Source organism: Thalassophryne amazonica, chromosome 7 (genome assembly GCF_902500255.1).
Source record: "Thalassophryne amazonica chromosome 7, fThaAma1.1, whole genome shotgun sequence".
In the NCBI taxonomy this organism is placed as follows: domain Eukaryota; kingdom Metazoa; phylum Chordata; class Actinopteri; order Batrachoidiformes; family Batrachoididae; genus Thalassophryne; species Thalassophryne amazonica.
Genome location: NC_047109.1, coordinates 82,079,019 through 82,105,998, shown reverse-complemented (window position 1 = coordinate 82,105,998; position 26,980 = coordinate 82,079,019). Strand labels below are relative to the sequence as shown.

The 26,980-nt window shown below is 41.8% G+C and overlaps 1 protein-coding gene across 1 annotated transcript in view; it reads right to left on the bottom strand.

Moving 5' to 3' along the window:
- atp8b2 (ATPase phospholipid transporting 8B2) overlaps positions 1–26,980 on the bottom strand; it is a 136,440-nt gene that overhangs the window by 25,635 nt on the left and 83,825 nt on the right. The window contains exons 22-23 of the mRNA XM_034174795.1: positions 11,369–11,594; positions 2,699–2,882 (exon numbers count right to left, since the gene is read on the bottom strand). Of these exons, the coding sequence (XP_034030686.1) occupies positions 2,699–2,882; positions 11,369–11,594 (410 nt within the window). The remainder of the gene's footprint in view (positions 1–2,698; positions 2,883–11,368; positions 11,595–26,980) is intronic.

The window sequence follows — 26,980 nt, the reverse complement described above, 5'->3', positions numbered from 1 at the left end:
CAGTCTTCTGCTGGGACTGGATGGGGCTGAGGGGAGAGAATCAGGAAAAACACATGCTGTGGAAGAGAGCAGAGATCAATCACTAATGATTAAATGCAGAGTGGTGCATACAGAGCAAAAAGAGGTGAATAAAAAGAAACACTCAATGCATCATGGGAACCCCCCAGCAGTCTAAGTCTATAGCAGCATAACTAAGGGATGGTTCAGGGTCACCTGATCCAACCCTAACTATAAGCTTTAACAAAAAGGAAAGTTTTAAGCTTAATCTTAAAAGTAGAGAGGGTGTCTGACAGACACCTGTCTCCCTAATTCACCTGTCACCTGACAGCACCTTCATGAAAAAACACGGAGTGTCGAAAATGTTATAATATATAAATTTAACAATACATACACATACATACATCATCAACTGCTCATCCAGGATTGGGTCATGGGAGCAACAGCTCCTGCAGTGGAACTAAAACTTCCCTTTCTTTTCTGGGGCACATTATCACCTCTGACTGGGGGATACCGAGGGGTTCCCAGGCCAGTGTGGAGATATAATCTCTCCACCTAGTCCTGGGTCTTCCCTGGGATCTCTTCCCAGATGGACGTGCCTGGAACACCTCTGTAGGGAGGCCCCAAGAAGGCTTCCTTACCAGATGCCCGAACCACTTCATGTGGCTCCTTTCAATGCGAAGGAGCAGCGGCTCTACTCTGAGCTCCTCACAAATGATTGAGCTTCTCACCCTATCTCTAACAGATACACCAGCCACCTTCCTGAGGAAACCCATTTCGGCCGCTTGTACCTGCGATCTAGTTCTTTCAGTCATGATCCAACCCTCATGACCATAGGTGAGAGTAGTAACAAAGATTGACCGGCAGGTTGAGAGCTTCATCTTTTGGTTCAACTCACTTTTGTCACAACAGGATAGTAGAGTGAATGCAATACTGTCCCCCCAATACTGTCCTCATGCTCCATTGTCCCCTCACTCGTGAACAAGACCCTGATTTACTTGAAATCCTTCAATTGGGGAAAGACCTCATTCCCTACCCGGAGTAGGCAATCCATCAGTTTCCTGCTGACAATCATGGCCTCAGATGTAGAGGTGCAGATCCTCATCCCAGCCGCTTCACACTCGGCTGCGAACCGACCCAGTGAGTGTTGGAGGTCACAGGCCAATGAAGCAACAGGACCACATCATCTGCAAAAAGCAGTGATGAGACACTCAACCTACCATACTGAAGACTCTCCTCCCCCTGACTACGCCTCGATATCCTGTCCATGAATATCACAAACAGGATTGGTGACAAGGCGCAGCCCTGGTGGAGGCCAAGCACCACCGGAAAGGAGTCAGACTTACTGCTGGAGACCCGAGCACAGCTCTTGTTTTGTGAGTACAGAGATTGGATGGCCCTGAGAACTTAATTTAAAACTTAAAAATGTAACTAAATAAACATATAAGCACTCACCATCATATGCATCATATGCTGCATATATGTATGCTGCTATAGACGTAGACTGCTGGGGGGTTCCCATAATGCACTGAGTGTTTTCTTTTTTGCTCTGTATGCACCACTCTGCATTTAATCACTAGTGATTGATCGCTGCTCCCCTCCACAGCATGTCTTTTTCCTGGTTCTCTCCCTCAGCCCCAACCAGTCCCAGCAGAAGACTGCCCCTCCCTGAGCCTGGTTCTGCTGGAGGTTTCTTCCTGTTAAAAGGGAGTTTTTCCTTCCCACTGTCGCCAAGTGCTTGCTCACAGGGGGTCGTTTTGACCTTTGGGGTTTTTACATAATTATTGTATGGCCTTGCCTTACAATATAAAGCGCCTTGGGGCAACTGTTTGTTGTGATTTGGCGCTATATAAATAAAATTGAATTGAATTGAATAGAGTGCCCCATGAGTTTAGTTGAGGAGCATTCAGAAAAGTGACGAGGAGAAAGTAACTGAATCATGGTCAATGTGACTTTTTTCCCCAATCACTAGAGAGGTATAACAACAACAACAACAACAACAAAACAACTGTATTTATTATTTTCCATGTATGTGAGTTCTTCACCAGAGATGCAAAGTGCAGTAGAAGGTGTTAATTATTTTATGTTGCCAGTATGATGTCAAAACTTTACTCTTTTCTACTCAATCTTTCCACATCATTTGTCTTTTTATTCCATACTATCTTCTGTGGCTGTTTTCTGGAAGTGATTTTTACAGGGCACAAACATTTTGGGCTTTTTTATGTGTGTGTGTGTGTGTGTGTGTGTGTGTGTGTGTGTGTGTGTGTGTGTGTGTGTGTGTGTGTGTGTGTGTGTGTGTGTGTGTGTGTGTGTGTGTGTGTGTGTGTGTGTGTGCATATATACAGTATAATCCAGATCTTGTGGATCATAGAGCTCTGTGTGGGGTTAGTTGAGAAGCATTTGGAAAAGTGAAGAGCAGAAAGTGAGCGTTTGTTCAGTTAGACTCCTTCCTTCTTACCTACAGATATACCATATACAACAAAAAAGTCTGGGAAGTTATTCTCTTCGGTCCCAGGATTTATTCCTCCTAAAAGGTCCTCAAGGTCCCCCCTCAGCTGGGGATACACTGCTCGATCTGCTTGGAATCAGTTGCAGAATTACCTAAATCTTTGGGAACTGGTGTCAATAAACACTTTTAAAGCGATTTTAAATTATTTGGAAACAGCTAGATCAGGTTGTTTTTCCTTACAGATCAACTCACTTTTAATCATGCTAATGTCATTTGCGCCGTCTCCTATGGCCAGTGTGACAGCCTTCTTGTGTTTCTTGATGAGCTCCACCACCTGAGCTTTTTGCAGCGGAGTGACTCTGCAGCAGATCACAGCTTTGCATGCGCATGCTGTTGACACAAATTCTGTTTCCATGTCTGCTTCCAGAGCATGGGCCTGTGGGGGGGAGTGAAAAACAGAGACAGGATCCTGAAATAAGATGCTCTAACATTCAGTTTCATTGTTTTTATGAAGCTCACTTGCGTTTGTTCTTACTTGACAGGGTCAGGGGCATGGTCTCAAAACAAACAGCCACATGAACGTGTGACAAGTTTTTATTGTATATAATTGTGAATGAGAAATGTAACTACTAAATGAACAAATAATATAACACAATAATAATATTACTCATAATAAAAAAGGTGATCAACTGAGAAAAAAACACAGTGATAGAAACTGAATGAAACAACACACAACAAACAATGTTAGAAGAAATAAACTAGTATTAAAAGGGATCAGAATAGAATGGAGCCTTTATTGTCATTGCACATATATACATACAACAAAACTTGTCCTCTGCATTTAACCCGTCCTAATTACAGTGAGACACAATCTAACCACTAAGAGCAGTGGGCAGCCACAGTCCGGCACCCGGGGACCGACTCCAGCTGTCGAGAAAGGAGCAGACCCTAAATAAGCATGTTTTTGACTGTGGGAGGAACCTGGAGTGCCCGGAGGAAACACACACAGACAACATGCAAATTCCTCACAGAAAGGGCGGGAATTGATCCCACAACTTTCTTGCTGTGAGGCACCAGTGCTAATCCGAATTACCTTGTCAATGAAAATAAAGAGATAAATGATATAAAATAAGTTGTAAATGAGTTTAATGATTATTTCTCAAAGGTGGGATCAAATCTGGTGGGAAATAAACCAATAGCAGAAGATAAATTAAATACAATTGTAAATACGGTCAATAGTATTTGCCTTGACAATGTGGAAAAAGATGAAATAAGGAATATTGTAAAAAACTGTGCAAGCAAAAGATCAACTGACTATGAAGATTTAGACATGATGACTGTAAAAAGTATAATAGAAACTGTTATTGAACCATTCACTTACATTTGTAATCTGCCTCTGTCAACAGGAATTTTCCCAGACAAAATGAAAATTGCCAAGGTAGTACCATTATATAAAAATGGAGACAAACATAACGTTTCAAATTACAGGCCAGTGTCATTGCTTCCACAGTTTTCTAAAATTATGGAAAAGGTTTTTGTGACAAGGTTGGATAAATTCATTGAGAAACATCATATTTTAAATAATGCTCAGTATGGATTTAGAACAAAACATTCGACAGCTATGGCAATTATGGAATTAACAGAGAAAATATCAAAAGCAATAGATAATAAGGATTATATGGTAAGTGTTTTTATTGACTTGAAAAAAGCTTTTGATGTTATCGATCATTCAAGATTGCTTCACAAGTTACAACAATATGGAATAAGAGGGATTGCACATCAGTGGGTAAAAAGCTACTTAGAAAATAGAAAACAGTTTGTTCAGATAAATAATACTAAATCAGAATTGTGTAATATTATGTGTGGCATACCACAAGGGTCGGTACTTGGACCCAAACTGTTTATTTAGTATATCAATGATTTTGTGAATATATCTAATGAACTTGGTAGCATTTTATTTGCTGATGATACAACATTATTTTACTCTGGATCAGATATACAGGAAGTAGCACAAGTGACAAATACAGAGTTGGAAAAAGTGAAATATTGGTTTGATATAAACAGATTGTCACTTAATCTTAATAAAACAAATTTCATATTGTTTAATGACAGAGTTAAAAAAAAATGATGTGTCATTAAAAATAGATGGAATGGACATTCAAAGGATAAAAGAAACAAAATTTTTAGGAGTTATGATAGATGAAGATTTTACAGGAAGTCACACATAAATTACATAAAAGGAAAGATAGCGAAAGCCATTGCTGTTTTGCATAAAGTTAAATATTCATTAAATAGTTATGGATTATTAACACTGTACAATTCATTGATTGTTCCATATTTGACTTATTGTGTAGAAATCTGGGGATCAACATGTACAACTTATACACAACCTTTATTTATTTTGCAGAAAAGAGCTTTAAAAGTGATTGGCAACAGTCAATTTAGAGATCTATCTAATCCATTGTTCATTAAGTATAGGGTCCTTAAATTTCATGATTTAGTTGATTAGAAATTACTACAAATAATGTACCAAGCGAATAACAATACCTTACCAATAAACATTCAAAATATGTTTGAAAAAAGAGTAAGTAGTTATAATTTGAAGGGCATAGAAGTCTTTAAAAAACCAAGATTCAGAACCAAAATAAAGGAACGGAGTATTGCAGTGAATGGTGTAAAATTATGGAACAACCTCAACAAAGAAATCAAAGAATCAAGGTCGCTTAAATTATTTAAAAACGTATTAAACTTGATGTATTTCGTAAGTATGAAACTATGAAATAAGTCAGTGGGCTGTGACAAAGCCAAAAATGTAATCTGTTAATAATGTTTAGAATGTCTGAAGTTTAAAATGTAATCTATTAGGGATGTAGTTTTTTAAATAATGGTTAAAATTAGGAAAGAAGTCGGTGGCATGTGACAAAGTCATAGAAATGCAATGATGTCGATTGATGATGCTTTGCAAGATTGTATTGAAAAAAAGGGGCAGAATATATGGTTACATACACTTCATAATGCAAAATCTTGGACACATCATCAGTGATAATACCTGGGGTCATGGGGGGTTTCGGGTCTTTCAACTTCAGACCCCCTCAAATCCCGGCCTGTGTCCAAGAAGCTGTCGCCCACTGCTTGTCCCTCCTGATCCACAACCACCGTGAAGCTCTCTCTGCAGCCTCGAATGCTGCAGTGATGGCCTTTCTCTTGCGTGCTCCGGTGATACCCAGGAGGCTATAGGCCTTGCAGAGTGACTTTCCTGCAAAGCCCCTTACTCCAACTTCGACGGGAAGGCACCTCGCATGCCAGCCCCGTCTGCGACACTCCTCCACCAGCTCAGCATACTTCTCCCTCTTCCTCTCACTGGCTTCCTCCATTCTCTCCTCCCAGGGCACTGTAAGCTCCAGCATAATAACCTGCTTAGCTGACTCTGAAAACAGAACGATGTCTGGTCTAAGACTGGTTTCCAAGATGTTTTCAGGAAAGCGAAGCTGTTTCCCCAGGTCCACCCTCAACTGCCAGTCCTTCCCTGCACCCAGGAGACCTGTCTGGGCCTTCGGTCGGGCGGGTGGTTGTTCTCCAGCTCGCACAAACGAGATTTCCCGCCTTAATGGTTTCAAGCTCTCGCACTGGACTATGGCAGTATTGATGGACTCAGCAACTACTTTCAGCACCTGGTCATGGCGCCAACGATAGTGACCATCCCCCAGCGCTCTGGGGCAGCTGCTGAGGATGCGCTCCAGAGTTCCTCTCCCCTGGCACAAGGGGCATGCTGAGGTATCAGCCTTGCCCCAAGTGAAAAGGTTCGACGGGCTGGGTAGGACATCATAAACTGACTGGATTAAGAATTTAATGCCCGGCCGATTGCCACAGAACCCACAAGCTCCTTGTGACGCAGCCGTGCTTCTGCCTGGTCCACAGCTTCCTGTGCCTTCCACTTTCTGCCAGTCCTCACCTCAATACCTGCTTGGGATACTTTCATGTCCTTGGAATCCCTATATTGGAGCACCTCTCTTGCTCTGATAATCCTAAACTCCTCAGTAAGGCTTTTGATAGGGAGCGTCAGCTTGGTCTTATTGCCGTAAAGGGCAATGCTGCTCAGGCTTCGAGGTAAGCCCAACCAACGACGCAGACGGCTGCTGATCCTCCTCTCAAACCCTTCCACCGTAGAGATGGGAAACTCATACACGAGCAATGGCCACAGTATTCTAGGCAGGATGCCATGCTGGTATAACCACACCTTGAATTTACCCGGAAGACCTGACTTGTCGACTGTTGTCAGTCAACTCTCTAATTGTTCATTAGTTGCCCTAATGGAGGCGGCATCCTTTAGGGAGCAGTCAAAGGTTTTTCCAAGGCTCTTCACAGGTTTCTCTGTGACAGATGGTATACGGGTACCTCCTAGATAGAAGTGGAACTGATCAGTCACCTTCCCTCTCTTCAGGACCAGTGACCTGGATTTTTCTGGCTTAAAGCGCATCCGAGCCCAGGTGGTTAACCTCTCCAAACCTTGGAGGATCCCTCTGCACCCAGGAACTGACACTGTTGTTACTGTCAGGTCATCCATGAATGCCCTGATAGGAGGCTGCCAGATCCCAGACTTAGTTTGGGGGCCTCTACATTCCGGCTCGGCAGACTTGACTAGCATGTTCATGGCCAGGGCAAAGAGTATCACTGAAATAGTACATCCCGTGATAATCCCTTTCTCCAGCCGATGATACTCTGATGTAACTGTGCCAGAAGTGAACCTTAAGTTAAAGCTATTATAATAATCCATAATGAGGACTTTGATGTTGCTCAGGACGTGGTGCCTCTCCAATGCCGCCTCCACTAGCTTATGAGGTATGGAACCATACGCATTGGCTAAGTCCAACTATAGTACCGCCAGGTTTCCTTTCCCTTCTCGGGCCTCTCTAATCAGTTGTGTTACCACACCACTGTGTTCCAGGCATCCTGGAAACCCTGGGATCCCCCCCTTTTGCACTGAGGTGTCAATGTACTGATTCTTCAGGAGGTAGACTGACAGCCGCTGGGAGAGGATACTGAAAAATATCTTCCCCTCAACGTTAAGCAGTGAGATGGTTCTAAACTGCTCAATGGTGGTTGACCTCTCCTCCTTTGGAACCCAAACCCCTTCTGCGGATCTCCACTGTTGGGCCACCTTACCCCTCCTCCAGATCACCCTCAAGATCCTCCACAGGTGCCGCAGGAGCTTGGGGCACCTTTTATACACCAAGTAAGGTACCCCATTGGGTCCAGGTGCTGAGCTGGACCTGGCAGCCTTGACAACAGCTTGGATTTCTTCCCAACTAGGTGTTTTGATGTTAAAGGCAGTAATCGGAACAGGTGGATTAATCAGGCCTCTGCATTCACCCAAGTCCTCCTCCCGGCCTGCATCGCTATAGGTATTATGGAGATATAAGTCTACCTCCTCCTTTGAGCATATAAGGTGGCCACTACGTTTCTGACCTAGCAACTGTTTGGTACACCCAAACGGGTTTGCCAGAAAGGCAGCACGTCTCTTGGCTCTCTCTCTGGCCCGCCTCCTGTGCCATTCTGCTCGCCGGAGGGTCAACAACCTCTTCCTAAGAATACCTCGAAGTTCTACCAATCCTAACTTCTCGTCCTCACTTGCTCCCTTAAACTGCCTCTTCAGGAGTCGTAGTTCCTGGCGTAGCTGTGAGATCTTTTCTGCCCTGCGGTTCTTGGAGTACTGGTTTGTAATGACTCTCTTTTCTGCCAACCCAAACCTTTCCGTGGCGACACTGATGATCACAGTTGCCATCGTTTGGAGTTTCCTATCTGCCCCTCCCCTCATGGTAGCTTCCAGGATACCATCAACATCGTCATCAAATTTCCGCCACTCGTACCCCTTACTAGCTGGAGGCTACTTAACCCGCCGATGATGTGGAATGCATGAAGCTTGAACTCCATGAGCTTGGAGGTTCTGGGCTCTGTGGGGTGACTCCCGGCCCGGCTCCTCCTGCGTCTCACCAAGCCCCTCTGGAGCACAGGGGTTCTGGCCGCTATGGGATAATCCCCGGCCTAGTTCCTCCTGCGTCTCTCTGAGGCTACTCCTTGAGCGCTGCTCAAACTGTACATTCTTCAAACATCCCATCTTGGTCTGATGAATCTTCAGACCCCGTGGGTTTTTGCAGCTCTTGCCGCATACGGCATTCGTTGTCACTTGTCCATTTACATAGGTCGTTACCTGGTTATCCGTCCATTTATAAGACTTGTTCTTCCAAACTGCTCCTTTTCGTTCAATGGTTTGTAATGTTTTGTTAATTTTGCTTTTCTGTTTTTTCTTTTAAATGAATGAAATAAATCCTCAATAATAATAATCACTAAGCCACCATGCCACTCAGAGGGCTCAGAGTACTGATACAGACCCTCAACACTCTGTACAATGAGATATCAGTTTATATTATGAATTATGAATACTTATTAGGCAGCAATACATGCAGTGAGCTTCAAGGGACAACACAGAACAGTGGCAAATCCAATGATATTAAAGGCTGACAAATTATTTTCTGATCAATCAATATAAACTACTGTACAGACAGGTGCCAAATGAATTGGAAAGTGTGTCCAATGTGACCAGTGTGTCATTATTCCATAGATGGAATACAGTTTTTTCTGAATTGGGCAACGCATTCTTGTTTGAGGGTGGCCGCTAAAGAGCTAAAATATGACGCAATAATCCTACATCCAGGGACAGCCCTCGTCTGTCCACATAAGAAACATGTCACTTTCTCTGAGTTTCTGGGCAAATTACACAGCAAACAGTGAAAGTGCAAAGAAGAAGTGACAATGCGGTGGAAAGTGAACATGCTGCTGTTTGTTTATGACCCGCAACGCAAACATGTCGAGGCGGTTGTGCAGGCGAGAGACCGCAGCTACTTTGTCAAAGTGCGTAGGCTAAAACTTACCGACATGACCTCTCCCATTTGCCTCGTCTTCACTTCTCCACTGGGAACCAAAAAAATGCACTTTTCGTGACTGCTTCGGTGATTGCAGCAAAAACAAAACAATACATCACTTTTCCATTCGCCCTATTGACGTATCCCATAATCCCTTGCGCACCAGAGAGTCACTGCAGTCAAACAACAGAGAATCCACATGATGACAATTGTAAATTAATATTATACTACAAAAATGTAATTTTTTTTATGCTTTTCGTCACATTAATGAGACTGCTGCATGATACCCTGAAAACTTGCTAAAACAATTATAACAAATAATCCGTGTCTGCTACGTTTAATATGCGTGGAATTTAATAAACACAAACTGAATTTCAGACATGTTATACATATATTAGTCTGGAACAAAGAGGACAAACAGTGCTGTAAAGAACAATAATCAAGACGTTAAAGAGCAAATTTCACTTTCCCCCAGAACGACATGATCAGGAAGCGAGCGGAGCTCACAGCAGCTCCCATTGAAAATAACGGAGAGACAGCCTGTGATTCTCGCATGTTTACATAAAACAAACACAATAACAACGTCTATAAACCCAGAGAATATATTCACAAGAGTTTTAGGCACAATATAAAAATAGTTTTATGTTGCGATGTTAATGGTGTTGTCCATGTGCAGCGGTTAAAATGCAGCCCGATCAGAGCGTCTCAATGTTACTGAGATCTCGCAGCGCGGTGAACCTTTCGAAGTTTTGCGGGATTTGAAACGTCAATAGGGCAAATGTGAAGTGATGCAGTGTTTGTATTGCGCAACTGGAATCTGTCCCCAGAAGTGGTCAAATCCCACGATATCACTCAGGGGTTCAAACAAGACTGCGCTGCCTTATTGCTAAAACACTAAACTCTATTCGCTGAATCAAATTCACAGCGGCCTGAACTCATTTCTTGAATCAAGCAACCCTTCTGGCAAAACCATAAGCAGTTTTCACCTGGTTAGACACAATCTGCTGATCTTATGCACACTTTTTCCAAACTCTAAACATATTCTCATTCATTAAACACAACATTACACTTGTGTAGCAAAACTATAAACACAGGCAGCAAAATGTGAACACAACTCCAACGCAGCTGCCAGATTTTACACACAACAACTAACAACCGAACACACACGTTTCTAATGATGCAATCAGACAAACTGGGCAGGATAAGTCAGTTCAGAGTGCACAGGTAGCACACGTGCATCCATCTACCATGGACAGAAACATACAGAGAGACAGAGGAGGAAGAGTTCATGTGAGAGGTGGTGGATGAGGAGGAAGGGGACCAGGAAGACCAAGAACAATCATAGTCATAGTTTTGGACAATATGGGTGTAAACCGTGTTGTCCTGATGCATGAGTGGGTTCACCAACAACCAGCACTTCATAGAGATTTTCTTTCCACCTTACAGCCCCTTTCTGAACCCAGTAGAGGAGTTTTTCTGTGTGGTGGTGGAAGGTCTATGACCGACAGCCCGACATCAGGCCAACTTTACTGGAAGCAATGGAACCAGCCTGTGATGGTATAACTGGAGTCTTGTTAAAGCTGGGTTTGGAACACCAGAGGGGTTTTTCCTCCTCTGCCTGGCAAAGTGAAAATATTGCCTGTAATTTGGATGAAGTCCTCTGGCTGGACCACACACAAAGACGTGATGTTGCAGAATGATTCTCGGTGACTTGATGTGCTTTTTTATTTCATTTTATTATTTTTTGTTGCAACACTGCTGAATGCAGATATCGCACTGACTATGATAATTTTTTGCTAAGAAAGAGAGAGAGAGAGAGAGAGAGAGAGAGAGAGAGAGAGAGAGAGAGAGAGAGATAACCCCCCCTTGAAGGAAACAAATTGAGAAGGACATGGTTTGTTGAACCAAATAACTTATTTTGGAAACTCATAAATTGGTGCAAGCTGACAGTCTGACAGTTTTAAAAATAAGCGTGTGGTATGAGGGGTGGGGCCAAACTTACCAGACTGTGACCGTTGATAACAAGAGCAAAGTCTCCAGAGATGCTGTCCATGAGGTTGGAAAGAGGAGGACACGGCAGCTGCTTCCCTCCTTCTCTTGTGTCGTTTCCAGATTGTTCTCCCCTAAGCCCATTAGTGGTGAAACAGGCCTCCCCCCATCCCTCCATCCCCTCCTCTTTCCGTCCATCTCTGGCCTGAGAGAGCTCAATCATCCTTCCCCTTGCGTGTCTGGATACGAAGGCAGATGAAGTCATAATCAAGAGTGATGACATCACAGAGTGTCAAAACAAAATCTAATGACATAACATGCAAAAACAAAAATTAATACACACGCAAACTGTAACAGTCTCCACAAACTGAGACAAGAATCATCTCATTTTGGTTTTGAGTGACATGTTTGCTTGAGGACAATAAACCTTTTTTCTTTCCTGTCTTTACAGCATCTCAGCAATTCTGTTTCTTGTTCCCACATGAATTAATTCAATGTTTATTGGAGATTAATTTATGTACTTTTCCTCATCATCCAATGTTCCTCCCAGGAGCAGGACAATTCCAATATGTTGATGAACATGCGATCCATCCATTTTCTATACCCACTTACTCCAATCAAGGAGTCACAGTGGCTGGAGCCTATCCCAGCAGTCATAGGGTGTGAGCCGGGGTACACTCTGGACAGGATGCTAGTTTGTCACAGGGCCACATACAGTACAGTATCCACCTTATTCCTGAGGGTGCTGTTGTAGAAGCAATTATGGGCGCAACTTCCTGTTAGACACCGGAAGTAGCTGTGAGCCATTGTTTTCTAGCGGATTTCATTTCCCGGACCAGTTTATTTTAATGTTTATTGTTTTCTTTTCTTTGTATAGATTTTCTAAAGTTATTTTACTGTAACTTCACTACGTAAAGTCATTTCAACTTACATAACTAGAGAGGTCTTGTGACATTATGAAATACCGTATTTTTCAGACTATAAGTCACACTTTTTTACATGTTTTGGCCGGGGGTGCGACCTATACTCCAGAGCGACTGATAAATGAAAAATATACCGGTAGATTCTCAATTAATTTACCGTAATAAAACAATTTTACGTGACAGAGTCACTATGTTTTAAAATGGCCACCGGAAACGGAAATGCAATGCATCATGGGCACTGTAGTATGGCAGCCGCCCTATAGGTCACGCTGGTCGTGATAACCAATCAGAGAACAGAACATTGGATGCGTATTCCTCACCTCACCCAGACAATGATTGTGAAACAGCGTGTGAAGCAGACGAACACGGTGCTTGCTGTTATTCCGGGAGGGTTAAACAAAACAGCTTCAACCCTTGGATATCAGTGTGAGCAGAATATTTAAGTTGACGCTGAGAGCTGCATGGGAGCACTGGGTGAGCGACGGCGGAGGATTAGCGTGTCCACTTGGAAGGAGCTGGCGTCGACACCACAGGGAGGTCATGAGCTGCGCAGGTAGGTGCTGCACGAACATCGGCAGCTGACACCTGGTGTGTACTATGGTCCACAGCGGGTAAAAGTAAGTCCCTTCGGCTGCTCCCTTGTTTGCACTCGGGGTTGCCACAGAAAATCCAAGGTGGATCTGCATGTTGAATTGGCACAGGTTTTACGCCGGATGCCCTTCCTGATGCAACTCCACATTATATGGAGAAATGTGGCAGGGGTGGGATTTGATCCCGGAACCTTCTGCACTGAAACCAAGCGCTTTAACCACTTGGCCACCACCGTTCAGCGATGGTGTGGGTAATGGTTCAGCTCGCAATGTGGTCCGCAAAATACAAACATATCCGTAGGTAAAATGCAGCTCACGAGAGGGCACTCAAGGCTGACTACCATAGAAAAATAAATATTTCAACATTACTGATAACTGATACAAGACAACAGAGAAGGCCCCAAAAAAGCCACCAAAAAGAAAATCATACTCTGCATGTTGTATGGCTGGGGGGGCCTGGCTGCCTTTTTGTTTCTGTCTTTTGGTTTTCCTTCCAGGTGGCTTGCATTTGGGACTGAGTGGCTGTGTTGCTGAGGTTATCAGGACCTCACCCTGATCACCTGCGGCTCGTCAGGACTCACAGCTGTGGTGCATCTATATGGATTGGAACATGGTGGCATTTAAGACTGGAGTATACAGTGTGTATTTGCCAGAGACTCGACCTTGTGACCAGACGGGTGAGATCGTCGTCTCGGGAGCCATCTCATCATCAGTGGATGCAGAGAACGTCCAGGGTTTGATGCACGGTCTGTGAAAGAGGAGGGGGTGAGGTCTCACGCTCGTCAGCACACTTCCTGAGGTACGTTAGATTTTGTGACTAACGTTTATACAGTCAGTAAATGTGGTGTCCCTCACACCTTATTATATTGAGCTGTACGTTAGTCATGTATCGGCTTCCACTGCAGTGGAGTTTTGTGAACTGGATGTTCCATGCCTGCAGGTTGGGAAGCTGATTAGTAATTAAGCCAGGAAGTGTTTGCTGTTTATGTACACCTTTGAGTGGTCTCTCTGTGTGTAGAGTGTGGACTCACATAATGGTTCCTTCTTTCACAGACTCGGTTTGTTGCGGCCACCTGGGGGGTGTCGGCGGGGTCCTTGGGTCCGAACGGCTTCTGGCTCCGGACTGTTAGCGCTGCTGGGAGCGCACCGTATCACCACCACGCCAGACCGCACACTCTTTTGTTGTTTTGTATCACATCACTGTTATGTATTAAATTCAGTTAGCCTTTGTACCGTGCTCTGCTTATTTCATACTGGGTCCTTCAAACGCTGGTCGGTTCTCCGAGCTGCGTCCGACACATAACACTGCAGATTACAAGCTGCGACTGGTGAAATATGCATTCGAAAACGGTAGCCGTCACAATATTATCATCTGAACTTTTCATGTTAAGTTAACATACCTGTATGTCCATGCGACTTATAGTCCAGTGCAATTTATTTATGGTTTATTTTTCTTTATAATGGATAAAGTGGCTGGTGCGACTTATACTCCGGTGCGACTTATAGTCCGGAAAATACGGTAACTAAATGGAAATAACAAAAGAAAAGATTTTTTTTTATTTTTTTTTATTAGACATAACACCCTGCTGTTTATTTCACCTGATGCTGAAACTCAAACCCAGGCTCAGTGATCAGGGATTTTAAGGCTTCTGTTGGCATCTCCATCTGCCTTAAGGTAAATAAGTTGTGTCCCCTTTTTTAGCAGAACAGGACCGACCTTATTATTGTGCAGAGCTTTTCAGATTGTTCACTGCCTCCCATCCGGAGTGAGAGCTAAGAAAGGAGCTAAAAATGCTACCGTATGTTATCTTAGGCCACGTCTTCATGTCGTCCTCCCACCTTAGTGCAGCAGATAAATTCATTTTTTCAGTGAAATACTTCACTTATACAAAGAAACATGAAATTTTCTACACATCTTCTTCATAGGTTAAGTCATCATTTTCATTGGATGGCCACTCAAAATTTCAAGATGGCCACCGTTTTTTCAAGATGGCCGCCATGAAGTTTTCATCACGTCAATTATGCCCTCCTGGCCATGTATTTGTGTTTCTTTGTTGGTTTTATAGAGCCATGGCAGCAAGTCTGTCATGATCAAAGCCAATGATACAGATGTGTGGTCATTGGCTTGAGTGTCTTCTCAACTCTACATAGTATGGGTCTGCAGCAGTTGTGGTTGGCATTCGGTCAAGGTTCGAGCCTTCGCTGGATTCCCATCCACGACCTGTCAGATTGTGTAGGCCAAGAGAGGGCCACAGGAATGCCATTCTTCCATGCCTTCACTGGCTGTGATGTGGTCTCAGCCTTTAGAAACAAAGGGAAGAAGACAGCTTGGCAAACTTGGGATATGTTCCCAGAGGCTACCCCAGTACTTTCTAAACTGAGCAAGTACCCTCCGTCCATTGAGGATGCAGACATGGAGATTCTGGAGACGTTTGTGGTTCTCATGTATGACAGATCCAGCACTGTTGACAGTGTAGATGAAGCCAGACTTGACCTGTTTGCCAGGAAGCAGAGGTCGTATGAAGTCAGCCCTCCTACCAGTGCAGCTCTGCTTCAACACACCAAACGTGCAGCATACCAGGCAGGATGCATATGGGCTCAGGCAATACTACGTCAGCCAGAAGCAGAGAGTCCATCTGATTGGGGCTGGGAGAAAGCAGGTAATGAGTGGAAGGTTTACTGGACAGCCAACTCATCAACTGCAAAGAGTTTTGAACAACTCACCAAATGTGGCTGCAACTCTGGCTGCCGTGGCAGGTGCAAATGCTACAGGTTCGGACTAGCTTGTACAGCTTTGTGCAGTTGCAAATGTGACCTGTAAGCTGTCTCCTGAATGAGCTTATGATTTTTGTATGGGTTTGCTGAGTTAGTCGGCCTAATGTTTTTTGGAAAAGGACACATCTTCTTCCTATCTGGCCTGAAGTTTTTTTCAGCTGCAAACCCACAAGCCACATAAATGAGCTCATACTTTTTTATTGATCTTCATTTGTTTATACTTACAGAATACAATTAAAATAGCACAAAGTGAAAGTGGTAAATATATTTTTCTTCCAAAAGGTGCACTAAATCAAATAATTGTCCGGCAAGACTGCCACATATACAGTGCATACAACCCCTGGCAAAAATTATGGAATCACCGGCCTCGGAGGATGTTCATTCAGTTGTTTAATTTTGTAGAAAAAAAGCAGATCACAGACATGACGCAAAACTAAAGTCATTTCAAATGGCAACTTTCTGGCTTTAAGAAACAATATAAGAAATCAGGAAAAAAAAAATGTGGCAGTCAGTAACGGTTACTTTTTTAGACCAAGCAGAGGGAAAAAAATATGGAATCACTCAATTCTGAGGAAAAAATTATGGAATCATGAAAATCAAAAGAACGCTCCAACACATCACTAGTATTTTGTTGCACCACCTCTGGCTTTTATAACAGCTTGCAGTCTCTGAGGCATGGACTTAACGAGTGACAAACAGTACTCTTCATCAATCTGGCTCCAACTTTCTCTGATTGCTGTTGCCAGATCAGCTTTGCAGGTTGGAGCCTTGTCATGGACCATTTTCTTCAACTTCCAAAGATTTTCAATTGGATTAAGATCCAGACTATTTGCAGGTCATGACATTGACCCTATGTGTCTTTTTGCAAGGAATGTTTTCACAGTTTTTGCTCTATGGCAAGATGCATTATCATTTTGAAAAATGATTTAATTATCCCCAAACATCCTTTCAATTGATGGGATAAGAAAAGTGTCCAAAATATCAACGTAAACTTGTGCATTTATTGATGATGTAATGACAGCCATCTCCCCAGTGCCTTTACCTGACATGTAGCCCCATATCATCAATGACTGTGGAAATTTACATGTTCTCTTCAGGCAGTCATCTTTATAAATCTCATTGGAACAGCACCAAACAAAAGTTCCAGCATCATCACCTTGCCCAATGCAGATTCAAGATTCATCACTGAATATGACTTTCATCCAGTCATCCACAGTCCACGATTGCTTTTCCTTAGCCCATTGTAACCTTGTTTTTTTTTGTTTAGGTGTTAATGATGGCTTTTGTTTAGTTTTTCTGTATGTAAATCCCATTTCCTTTACGCGGTTTCTTACAGTTCGGTCACAGACGTTGACTCCAGTTTCCTCCCATTCGTTCCTCATTTGTTTTGTTGTACATTTTCGATTTTTGAGACATATTGCTTTAAGTTTTCTGTCTTGACGCTTTGATGTCTTCCTTGGTCTACCAGTATGTTTGCCTTTAACAACCTTCCCATGTTTTTTGTATTTGGTCCAGAGTTTAGACACAGCTGACTGCGAACAACCAACATCTTTTGCAACATTGCGCGATGATTTACCCTCTTTTAAGAGTTTGATAATCCTCTCCTTTGTTTCAATCGACATCTCTCGTGTTGGAGCCATGATTCATGTCAGTCCACTTGGTGCAACAGCTCTCCAAGGTGTGATCACTCCTTTTAGATGCAGACTAATGAGCAGATCTGATTTGATGCAGGTGTTAGTTTGGGGGATGAAAATTTACAGGGTGATTCCATAATTTATTCCTCAGAATTGAGTGAGTCCATATTTTTTTCCCTCTGCTTGGTCTAAAAAAGTAACCGTTACTGACTGCCACAATTATTTTTCTTGATTTCTTATAGTGTTTCTTAAAGCCAGAAAGTTGCCATTTGAAATGACTTTAGTTTTGTGTCATGTCTGTGATCTGCTTTTTTTCTACAAAATTAAACAACTGAATGAACATCTTCCGAGGCCGGTGATTCCATAATTTTTGCCAGGGGTTGTATTTACCAGCTTGTAACTGCAAAATTGAGCCAGTGTCACAATGATGCAAACCCCTTCTTAAAAAACCAACCCTTGACCCTGTACCCCTTTCAAATTAGCGTCCAATCAGTAATCTTCCATTCATCTCCAAAATCCTTGAAAGAGTAGTTTCCATTCAACTTCACAATCATCTCAAATTCAATAATCTATATGAGAAATTTCAATCCGGTTTTCGGCCCTCCCACAGCACAGAGACAGCTCTCATCAGAGTGACCAATGATCTCCTGATGGCCTCCGACTCTGGTTCCACTTCCCTCCTCATCCTTCTCGACCTCACTGCCACGTTTGACACCATAGTCCATCACATCCTCCTGCACCGTCTCCAGCACCACACTGGTCTCTCCCACAGTGCCCTTCACTGGTTTCACTCCTACCTCACTGACCGGACCGAGCATGTGGTCTTGGGGGACGCTAAATCTCGCCCCCACACTGTCACCTGTGGGGTCCCCCAGGGCTTCGTGCTTGGTCCCACCCTCTTCACCATTTATATGCTTCCCCTCGGGTGTGTCGTCGGCAGGCATGGAATCCACTTCCATTGCTATGCTGACGACACACAGCTTTACATCAAGATCACTCCCTCCGTTCCTTTCTCTGCCACCATTTCCCGCCTCAACTCCTGCCTGGAGGAGATAGGGGCATGGATGAGATAGAACGTCCTGCAGCTGAATGGCTCAAAAATTGAAGCCATTCAAACTGGTACTCCTCACCAACTCCACTCCTCTCTCATTAATTCAATTTCTCTTTTTGGCCACATTATTATTATTATTATTATTATTATTATTATTATTATTATTACCTCTCTATATTTGTAGACAGCGAGATTGTAATGTTGTTTTGTTTGAACTGTGACAACTGCTAGAAAGTGGATTCACGCGAACAGTTAACACATAAACAAGCGCCAGTGCCCGGTCCACCCCCAAAAATCAGTCCGCCTTTTGCATCTGCACATGCGTTATTTTGGACCACAGCAGCTCTTCACACAGTCTCTTCACCCAAAGCAATCAAATGGATTAATGGGATTATTAACCATCAGATGATAAAGGTAAAACCTCTTAAATCATTCTAAAGTCAGTTTTAAGCAGAAACAAGGCCGTTTTAAGCAGAAACGAGGCAAAATTCCGTGTCACTTTAAAATGTCTGACGCAGTGAACGCATCAGCTAGCAGCTCGTTTAGTCGTGGTGCTCTGATCGCTTCTGCCGCCTTTTATGATGAAATAATGCTGAATTTATGTGGAAATGATTGCTGTACTAAAGCTTCAGATATCTGTCGCTGAGACAGATGATGACTGGAGTGCAGTTTGAAGCAGAAACGAGGTGTTAATTGGTGAACCGTGTCATCGGGGAGACCGATTTTTAGAAGGACCGTTCAGTCTGCGACACCAGTTCTTACCGGAAGTCTCACCCATAATTCACGCAAAGCCTCACGGGGGCTTGGAATAAGGTGGATAGACAAATACATTTGCACTTCTGGACTGATTTTTTAAAGGTTCCAATTCACCCAACCTTTTTGGATGTGGGAAGAAGCTGGAGAAACTGGAGAGAACCCACACAGACACACGGAGAACATGAAACTCCACATGGAAAGGGCGGGAAGCAATCCCACAATCTTCTTGCTGTGAGGCACCAGTGCTAACCACTAAGCCACCACCCATGAACAGGTCAGAGATATCTAAATGTTTATTCAAAACTAGATGGACTCAATTAAAAAAAAAAACAACAACTGAAAATTCATCCAAATCAATGGGGAAGTTTTTGAAGACTAAATACAAGAAGTTCAGTTGCTTTGGAGCAGAGGCGGGCAACAGTGCGGACGTTTCCCTTGCAATTGCCTCAAAAGGTGATTGTATTTATGAGGTCCCTCCTCCAACTTAAAGTCCTGATCTGCTGAGATGATTGATAGAAAGAAAAACCTTTGATACTGGGAGCCTACAGGGGCTTGTCAGGGGATCGTATACACTGAAAAAAGGATACATGACTTAAATATGTACATCAGTATCACATAATCAGAATGTGTCCAAATAATACAGTTTCCTTATGTTTGTAGGGGTGGGCATATAGAAAAACTGCCCTTGTCTGGGGAGCAATGTGAGCGGATCTAGTGAATTTGCTGTGGTGACCCCGAGTGCAAACAAGGGAGCAGCCGAAGGGACTTACTAGTAGCAGAACCATATTCCAGTCATATCAGGTCAGAGGTCAGAGCTGCGTCAGTCACAGTCAGTCAGAGCTGCGTGTCGTCAGAGCGAGCTGCAAAAAGTTTGTACCTGAGTTTTCAGAGGTGGTGTTTGTGGTTGCCATCTGCCACGCCGGTGTTTGCCAACCCGGACAGTGGGAATACCACCTCAACCGGCAACTTAGCTCCGCGACTGGACAGCAACAACGTCCGAGGCCCGCCCAACGTGGTGAATTCACTGAGGCCGCGCGCTGCGTCATTAGAGCAGCGCGTCACGAGTGCCGCTTCCCCGAGGCCTCGTGCAGCCACCGCGGATCCATCAGCGCGGAAACACCGAGGCCGCGCGGCACCAGCGCAGTGCAGATCCATCCCGGTGACAAACAACGCAGGCTGTTAACATCGGCGATCGACAAGCTGCTCATAAGCCGACCATGGGGCCTAAGAAGGTTCTGACAGCGGAGGAAGGTGACGATATTAAAAAATCTCTGGACTTTCTATCAGAGGAGATTTCTGTTGTGAAGCAGCAACAGAAATCAATCATGGATCTGGTGGAGGAGGTGAAGGCATTACGGCTCCAGAATGCCGAGAAAGACCGGCATCTGGTGCAGCTGGAAAATAGAGTGGCTGAATTGGAGCAGTACACCAGAATTAACGACGTCATCATCACAGGTCTTCACATCAAACCACGGTCCTACGCACGGGCGGTAACAGATGAGAGCGGAGGGGAGCCCAGTGAACAGGAGGTCAGCTCTGTGGAAAAACAGGTTGCTGATTTCCTCCTATCTAAAGGTATAGAAATGGATTTAAATAACATTGAAGCGTGCCACCCTCTGCCCCGGAGAAATGACGGTGATAAACGAACCGTCATCATGAGATTCATCAACAGAAAACACAAAACAGCACTGTTAAAACAAGGAAGAAAACTGAAAGGGACAAACGTATTCATCAATGAACATCTCACCAAACGGAATGCCGACATCGCCAGGAAAGCACGCTTCTTGAAGAAACAGGGAAAAATCCAGCACACATGGACTTCAAACTGTAAAATATTCATCAAACTGAACGGATCACCAGAACAAGCAAAAGTCATGGCAATAAGGAACATCGAGGAGCTGGACAAATATGAACAATAGTGTTTCTTAAAGCGAGGATCTGGACAAATATGACCAATAAGGTATGAGGACACAAACACATCACAACACCATGACACAGACCAGAGGAACCTATTCATCTACTACCTATTCATCTACATCTGGAGACAAGAAGGATATAACTCAAAGGATTGCTGATCATGGAAAAGTAGAACTGAGAACATTTAAATACACAGACCACAATGTACTGGACTTGGAGCACGATATAGACCTGGACAATAATTTCTTCTCAAATATCAATGACAGTTGTTGCTATTATACAGATGAACAGTTTAATCGGATCATTAGAACGGATAACAAATTATCAATAATCCATTTCAACAGCAGAAGTCTATATGCAAACTTTAACAACATTAAAGAATATTTAAGTCAGTTTAAAAAAATATTTAACATAATTGCTATATCAGAAACATGGATCAATGAAGATAAAGGAATGGATTTTGAACTGGATGGATATGAATTTAATTGTGTAAACAGAAAAAATAAGAGTGGAGGAGGAGTGGCTGTGTATGTGGATAAGAACATGGATTATAAAATAGTAGACAATATGACAACTGTGATTGATAACTTATTAGAATGTATAACTATTGAAATATGTGAAGAAAAAAGCAAAAATGTATTAGTCAGCTGTATATATAGAGCACCAGGATCTAGTATTGAAACATTCACTGACTGTATGGGAAAAATGTTCTCAAAAACTAATCAAAAAACTGTGTTCATTTGTGGTGACTTAAATATTGATCTGCTCAATCCAAATAAGCATAAAATAACAGATGAATTTATCAGTATAATGTACAGTATGAGTTTATATCCAAAAATCACCAGGCCAAGCAGAATTACATCCCATAGTGCTACCTTAATTGATAATATATTCAGCAATGATATTGAGAATAACACTGTGAGTGGATTATTAATCAATGACATTAGTGATCATCTACCAGTTTTCATCGTTTATAATAGAAACCATCGGCGGAATCAGCCAGAGGAGAAAATAAAATACAGGCGAGTGCGACAGAGGAAAACATGAACACACTAAAGAAGGATTTACAGGAGCAAAACTGGGAAAAGGTATACAGTGAAAGTGATGTTGATAGTGCATATGAAACTTTTTTACAAATATTTACATCATTATATGATAAAAATTGTCCAATTAAACAAGACTACAGAAAACAAAAATCCAAGCTCGACCATGGATGACGAAAGGGTTACGAAATGCATGTAATAAGAAAAATACACTGTATAGAGAATTCATAAAACTAAAGACTAAAGAGGCAGAAAATAGATATAAGAAATACAAAAATAGATTAACTAATATTATACGGGTATGTAGGAAGGAATATTATAGTAACATATTATATAATAACAAAAACAATATTAAAGGAATATGGGATATATTAAATAGCATTATCAAAAATGGTAATAAAAAACAGAGTTACCCTCAGTATTTCATTGATAATAATGTCAAGAAGGAAAATAAGGATGAGGTAGTCAACGGTTTTAATAATTTTTTTGTAAATATTGGACCAAGCTTGGCAGAAAAAATTCCCGATTCCCAATCTGAGGATTGGGATAATAATCTTATAGAAAGAAATCCCTGTTCAATGTTCCTCACAGCAGTGGATGGAAATGAAATTATAGACATTGTGAATAATTGTAAATATAAAACATCTACCGATTTAAATGAAATTGATATGGTGGTGGTAAAACAGGTCGTTGAATGGATTGTAGAACCATTAACATACATCTGTAACTTATCATTTCAAACCGGTAAATTTCCCAATCAAATGAAAATAGCTAAGGTTGTGCCGCTGTATAAGACTGGGGATAGACACCACTTCACAAATTATAGACCTGTTTCTTTGCTTCCACAATTTTCCAAATTATTAGAAAAGTTATTCAATAATAGATTAGACAAATTCATAAATAAACATAAATTACTTACTGATAGTCAATATGGATTCAGAGCACATAGTTCAACATCACTTGCATTAATAGAATCAGTTGAGGAGATTACAAACGCCATAGACCACAAATTACATTCAGTTGGAATATTTATAGACCTTAAAAAGGCTTTTGATACAATTAATCATGACATATTAATCAATAAACTTGAACAGTATGGGATTAGGGGGTTGGTGTTGCACTGGGTGAGAAGCTACTTAAGTAACAGAAAACAGTTTGTGAAGTTGGGGGAATATACATCATCATGCTTGGACAATGCTTGTGGCGTCCCACAGGGGTCAGTATTGGGTCCAAAACTGTTTCTAATTTATATAAATGATATTGTCAATGTTTCCAAAATATTAAAATTAGTATTATTTGCAGATGACACAAGCATTTTTTGTTCAGGGGGGGATTTGCAGGAGTTACTGAGGAGGATCAGTATAGAAATGGGAAAATTGAAAATATGGTTTGACAGAAACAAATTATCATTAAACTTAAGTAAAACAAAATACATGTTATTTGGCTATTGTAATACAGACATACAGGTTCAGTTACAAGTCGAGGGGGTAGATATTGAAAGGGTACATCAATCAATCAATCAATCAATCAATTTTTTTTATATAGCGCCAAATCACAACAAACAGTTGCCCCAAGGCGCTTTATATTGTAAGGCAAGGCCATACAATAATTATGTAAAACCCCAACGGTCAAAACGACCCCCTGTGAGCAAGCACTTGGCTACAGTGGGAAGGAAAAACTCCCTTTTAACAGGAAGAAACCTCCAGCAGAACCAGGCTCAGGGAGGGGCAGTCTTCTGCTGGGACTGGTTGGGGCTGAGGGAGAGAACCAGGAAAAAGACATGCTGTGGAGGGGAGCAGAGATCGATCACTAATGATTAAATGCAGAGTGGTGCATACAGAGCAAAAAGAGAAAGAAACAGTGCATCATGGGAACCCCCCAGCAGTCTACGTCTATAGCAGCATAACTAAGGGATGGTTCAGGGTCACCTGATCCAGCCCTAACTATAAGCTTTAGCAAAAAGGAAAGTTTTAAGCCTAATCTTAAAAGTAGAGAGGGTGTCTGTCTCCCTGATCTGAATTGGGAGCTGGTTCCACAGGAGAGGAGTCTGAAAGCTGAAGGCTCTGCCTCCCATTCTACTCTTACAAACCCTAGGAACTACAAGTAAGCCTGCAGTCTGAGAGCGAAGCGCTCTATTGGGGTGATATGGTACTACGAGGTCCCTAAGATAAGATGGGACCTGATTATTCAAAACCTTATAAGTAAGAAGAAGAATTTTAAATTCTATTCTAGAATTAACAGGAAGCCAATGAAGAGAGGCCAATATAGGTGAGATATGCTCTCTCCTTCTAGTCCCCGTCAGTACTCTAGCTGCAGCATTTTGAATTAACTGAAGGCCTTTTAGGGAACTTTTAGGACAACCTGATAATAATGAATTACAATAGTCCAGCCTAGAGGAAATAAATGCATGAATTAGTTTTTCAGCATCACTCTGAGACAAGACCTTTCTGATTTTAGAGATATTGCGTAAATGCAAAAAAGCAGTCCTACATATTTGTTTAATATGCGCTTTGAATGACATATCCTGATCAAAAATGACTCCAAGATTTCTCACAGTATTACTAGAGGTCAGGGTAATGCCATCCAGAGTAAGGATCTGGATAGACACCATGTTTCTAAGATTTGTGGGGCCAAGTACAATAACTTCAGTTTTATCTGAGTTTAAAAGCAGGAAATTAGAGGTCATCCATGTCTTTATGTCTGTAAGACAATCCTGCAGTTTAGTTAATTGGTGTGTGTTCCTCTGGCTTCATGGATAGATAAAGCTGGGTATCATCTGCGTAACAATGAAAATTTAAGCAATACCGTCTAATAATACTGCCTAAGGGAAGCATATATAAAGTGAATAAAATTGGTCCTAGCACAGAACCTTGTGGAACTCCATAATTAACTTTAGTCTGTGAAGAAGATTCCCCATTTACATGAACAAATTGTAATCTATTAGACAAATATGATTCAAACCACCGCAGCGCAGTGCCTTTAATACCTATGGCATGCTCTAATCTCTGTAATAAAATTTTATGGTCAACAGTATCAAAAGCAGCACTGAGGTCTAACAGAACAAGCACAGAGATGAGTCCACTGTCCAAGGCCATAAGAAGATCATTTGTAACCTTCACTAATGCTGTTTCTGTACTATGATGAATTCTAAAACCTGACTGAAACTCTTCAAATAGACCATTCCTCTGCAGATGATCAGTTAGCTGTTTTACAACTACCCTTTCAAGAATTTTTGAGAGAAAAGGAAGGTTGGAGATTGGCCTATAATTAGCTAAGATAGCTGGGTCAAGTGATGGCTTTTTAAGTAATGGTTTAATTACTGCCACCTTAAAAGCCTGTGGTACATAGCCAACTAACAAAGATAGATTGATCATATTTAAGATCGAAGCATTAAATAATGGTAGGGCTTCCTTGAGCAGCCTGGTAGGAATGGGGTCTAATAAACATGTTGATGGTTAGGATGAAGTAACTAATGAAAATAACTCAGACAGAACAATCGGAGAGAAAGAGTCTAACCAAATACCGGCATCACTGAAAGCAGCCAAAGATAACGATACGTCTTTGGGATGGTTATGAGTAATTTTTTCTCTAATAGTTAAAATTTTGTTAGCAAAGAAAGTCATGAAGTCATTACTAGTTAAAGTTAATGGAATACTCAGCTCAATAGAGCTCTGACTCTTTGTCAGCCTGGCTACAGTGCTGAAAAGAAACCTGGGGTTGTTCTTATTTTCTTCAATTAGTGATGAGTAGAAAGATGTCCTAGCTTTACGGAGGGCTTTTTTATAGAGCAACAGACTCTTTTTCCAGGCTAAGTGAAGATCTTCTAAATTAGTGAGATGCCATTTCCTCTCCAACTTACGGGGTACATGAAAATAAGTTTCTGGGGGTGATAATAGATGATAAGATAAACTGGAAGACTCATATAAAACATATACAAAGTAAACTGTCAAGAAGCATTTCAGTTCTAAACAAAGCGAAACATATTCTGGACCACAACTCACTCCGCATTCTTTACTGCTCACTGGTTTTACCATATTTACAGTACTGTGCAGAGGTATGGGGTAATACTTATAAAGGTACAACACAATCACTATCAGTAATGCAGAAAAGAGCTATAAGAATTATTCATAATACTGGCTATAGAGATCATACAAATCCACTATTTTTACAATCCAAATTCTTAAAATTCACAGACTTGGTTCATTTTCAAACAGTACAAATTGTGTATAAAGCAATAAACAATTTACTTCCAGCAAATATTAAAAATATGTTTAACAGATCAGGGGATTACAGTCTGAGGGGGAAATTTAATTTAAAGCATCAGTGGGCACGAACAACATTAAAAGGTTTCTGTATTTCTGTCTGTGGGGTGAGGATGTGGAACAGATTGGGAGTGGGGCTCAAGCAATGTCCAAGCATGAACCAGTTCAAACAGCGGTACAAAAATATGTTTTTTTCTGGGTATAGGGAGGAGGAAGGGTAATGAGGGTTAGGGTGTTTTGTTTTTTCCTTCGGCTTGCAAATATATAGTATTTTGTATGTAAGTAGGTATGTGAAGGTGTATATTTATGTTTGTGTATATATATGTGTATATATGTATATGTGTATGTATGTTGATATGTGTATGTATATGTATATATATATATATATTGATATCGATTTAGGTGTGTAGGAATCTATGTGTATATGTGGCAAAGGGTATTACTGGTTGTGGGGAAGAAGGGGTAGGGATAAATAAGCTGATGCTTCACCCTACCCCTTTTCGGACATGTTGGGTACACAGTAGGAACTTTTTTGGTGTTGTCTTTACTGATCTATCTTGTAATTGTTGTTGTATCAAATGTTCGAAATAAACAGTTTTCATTCATTCATTCATTCATTCATTCATTCATTCATTTGTGCAAACGGTGTACATATTTAAATTAAGTAGTACTTT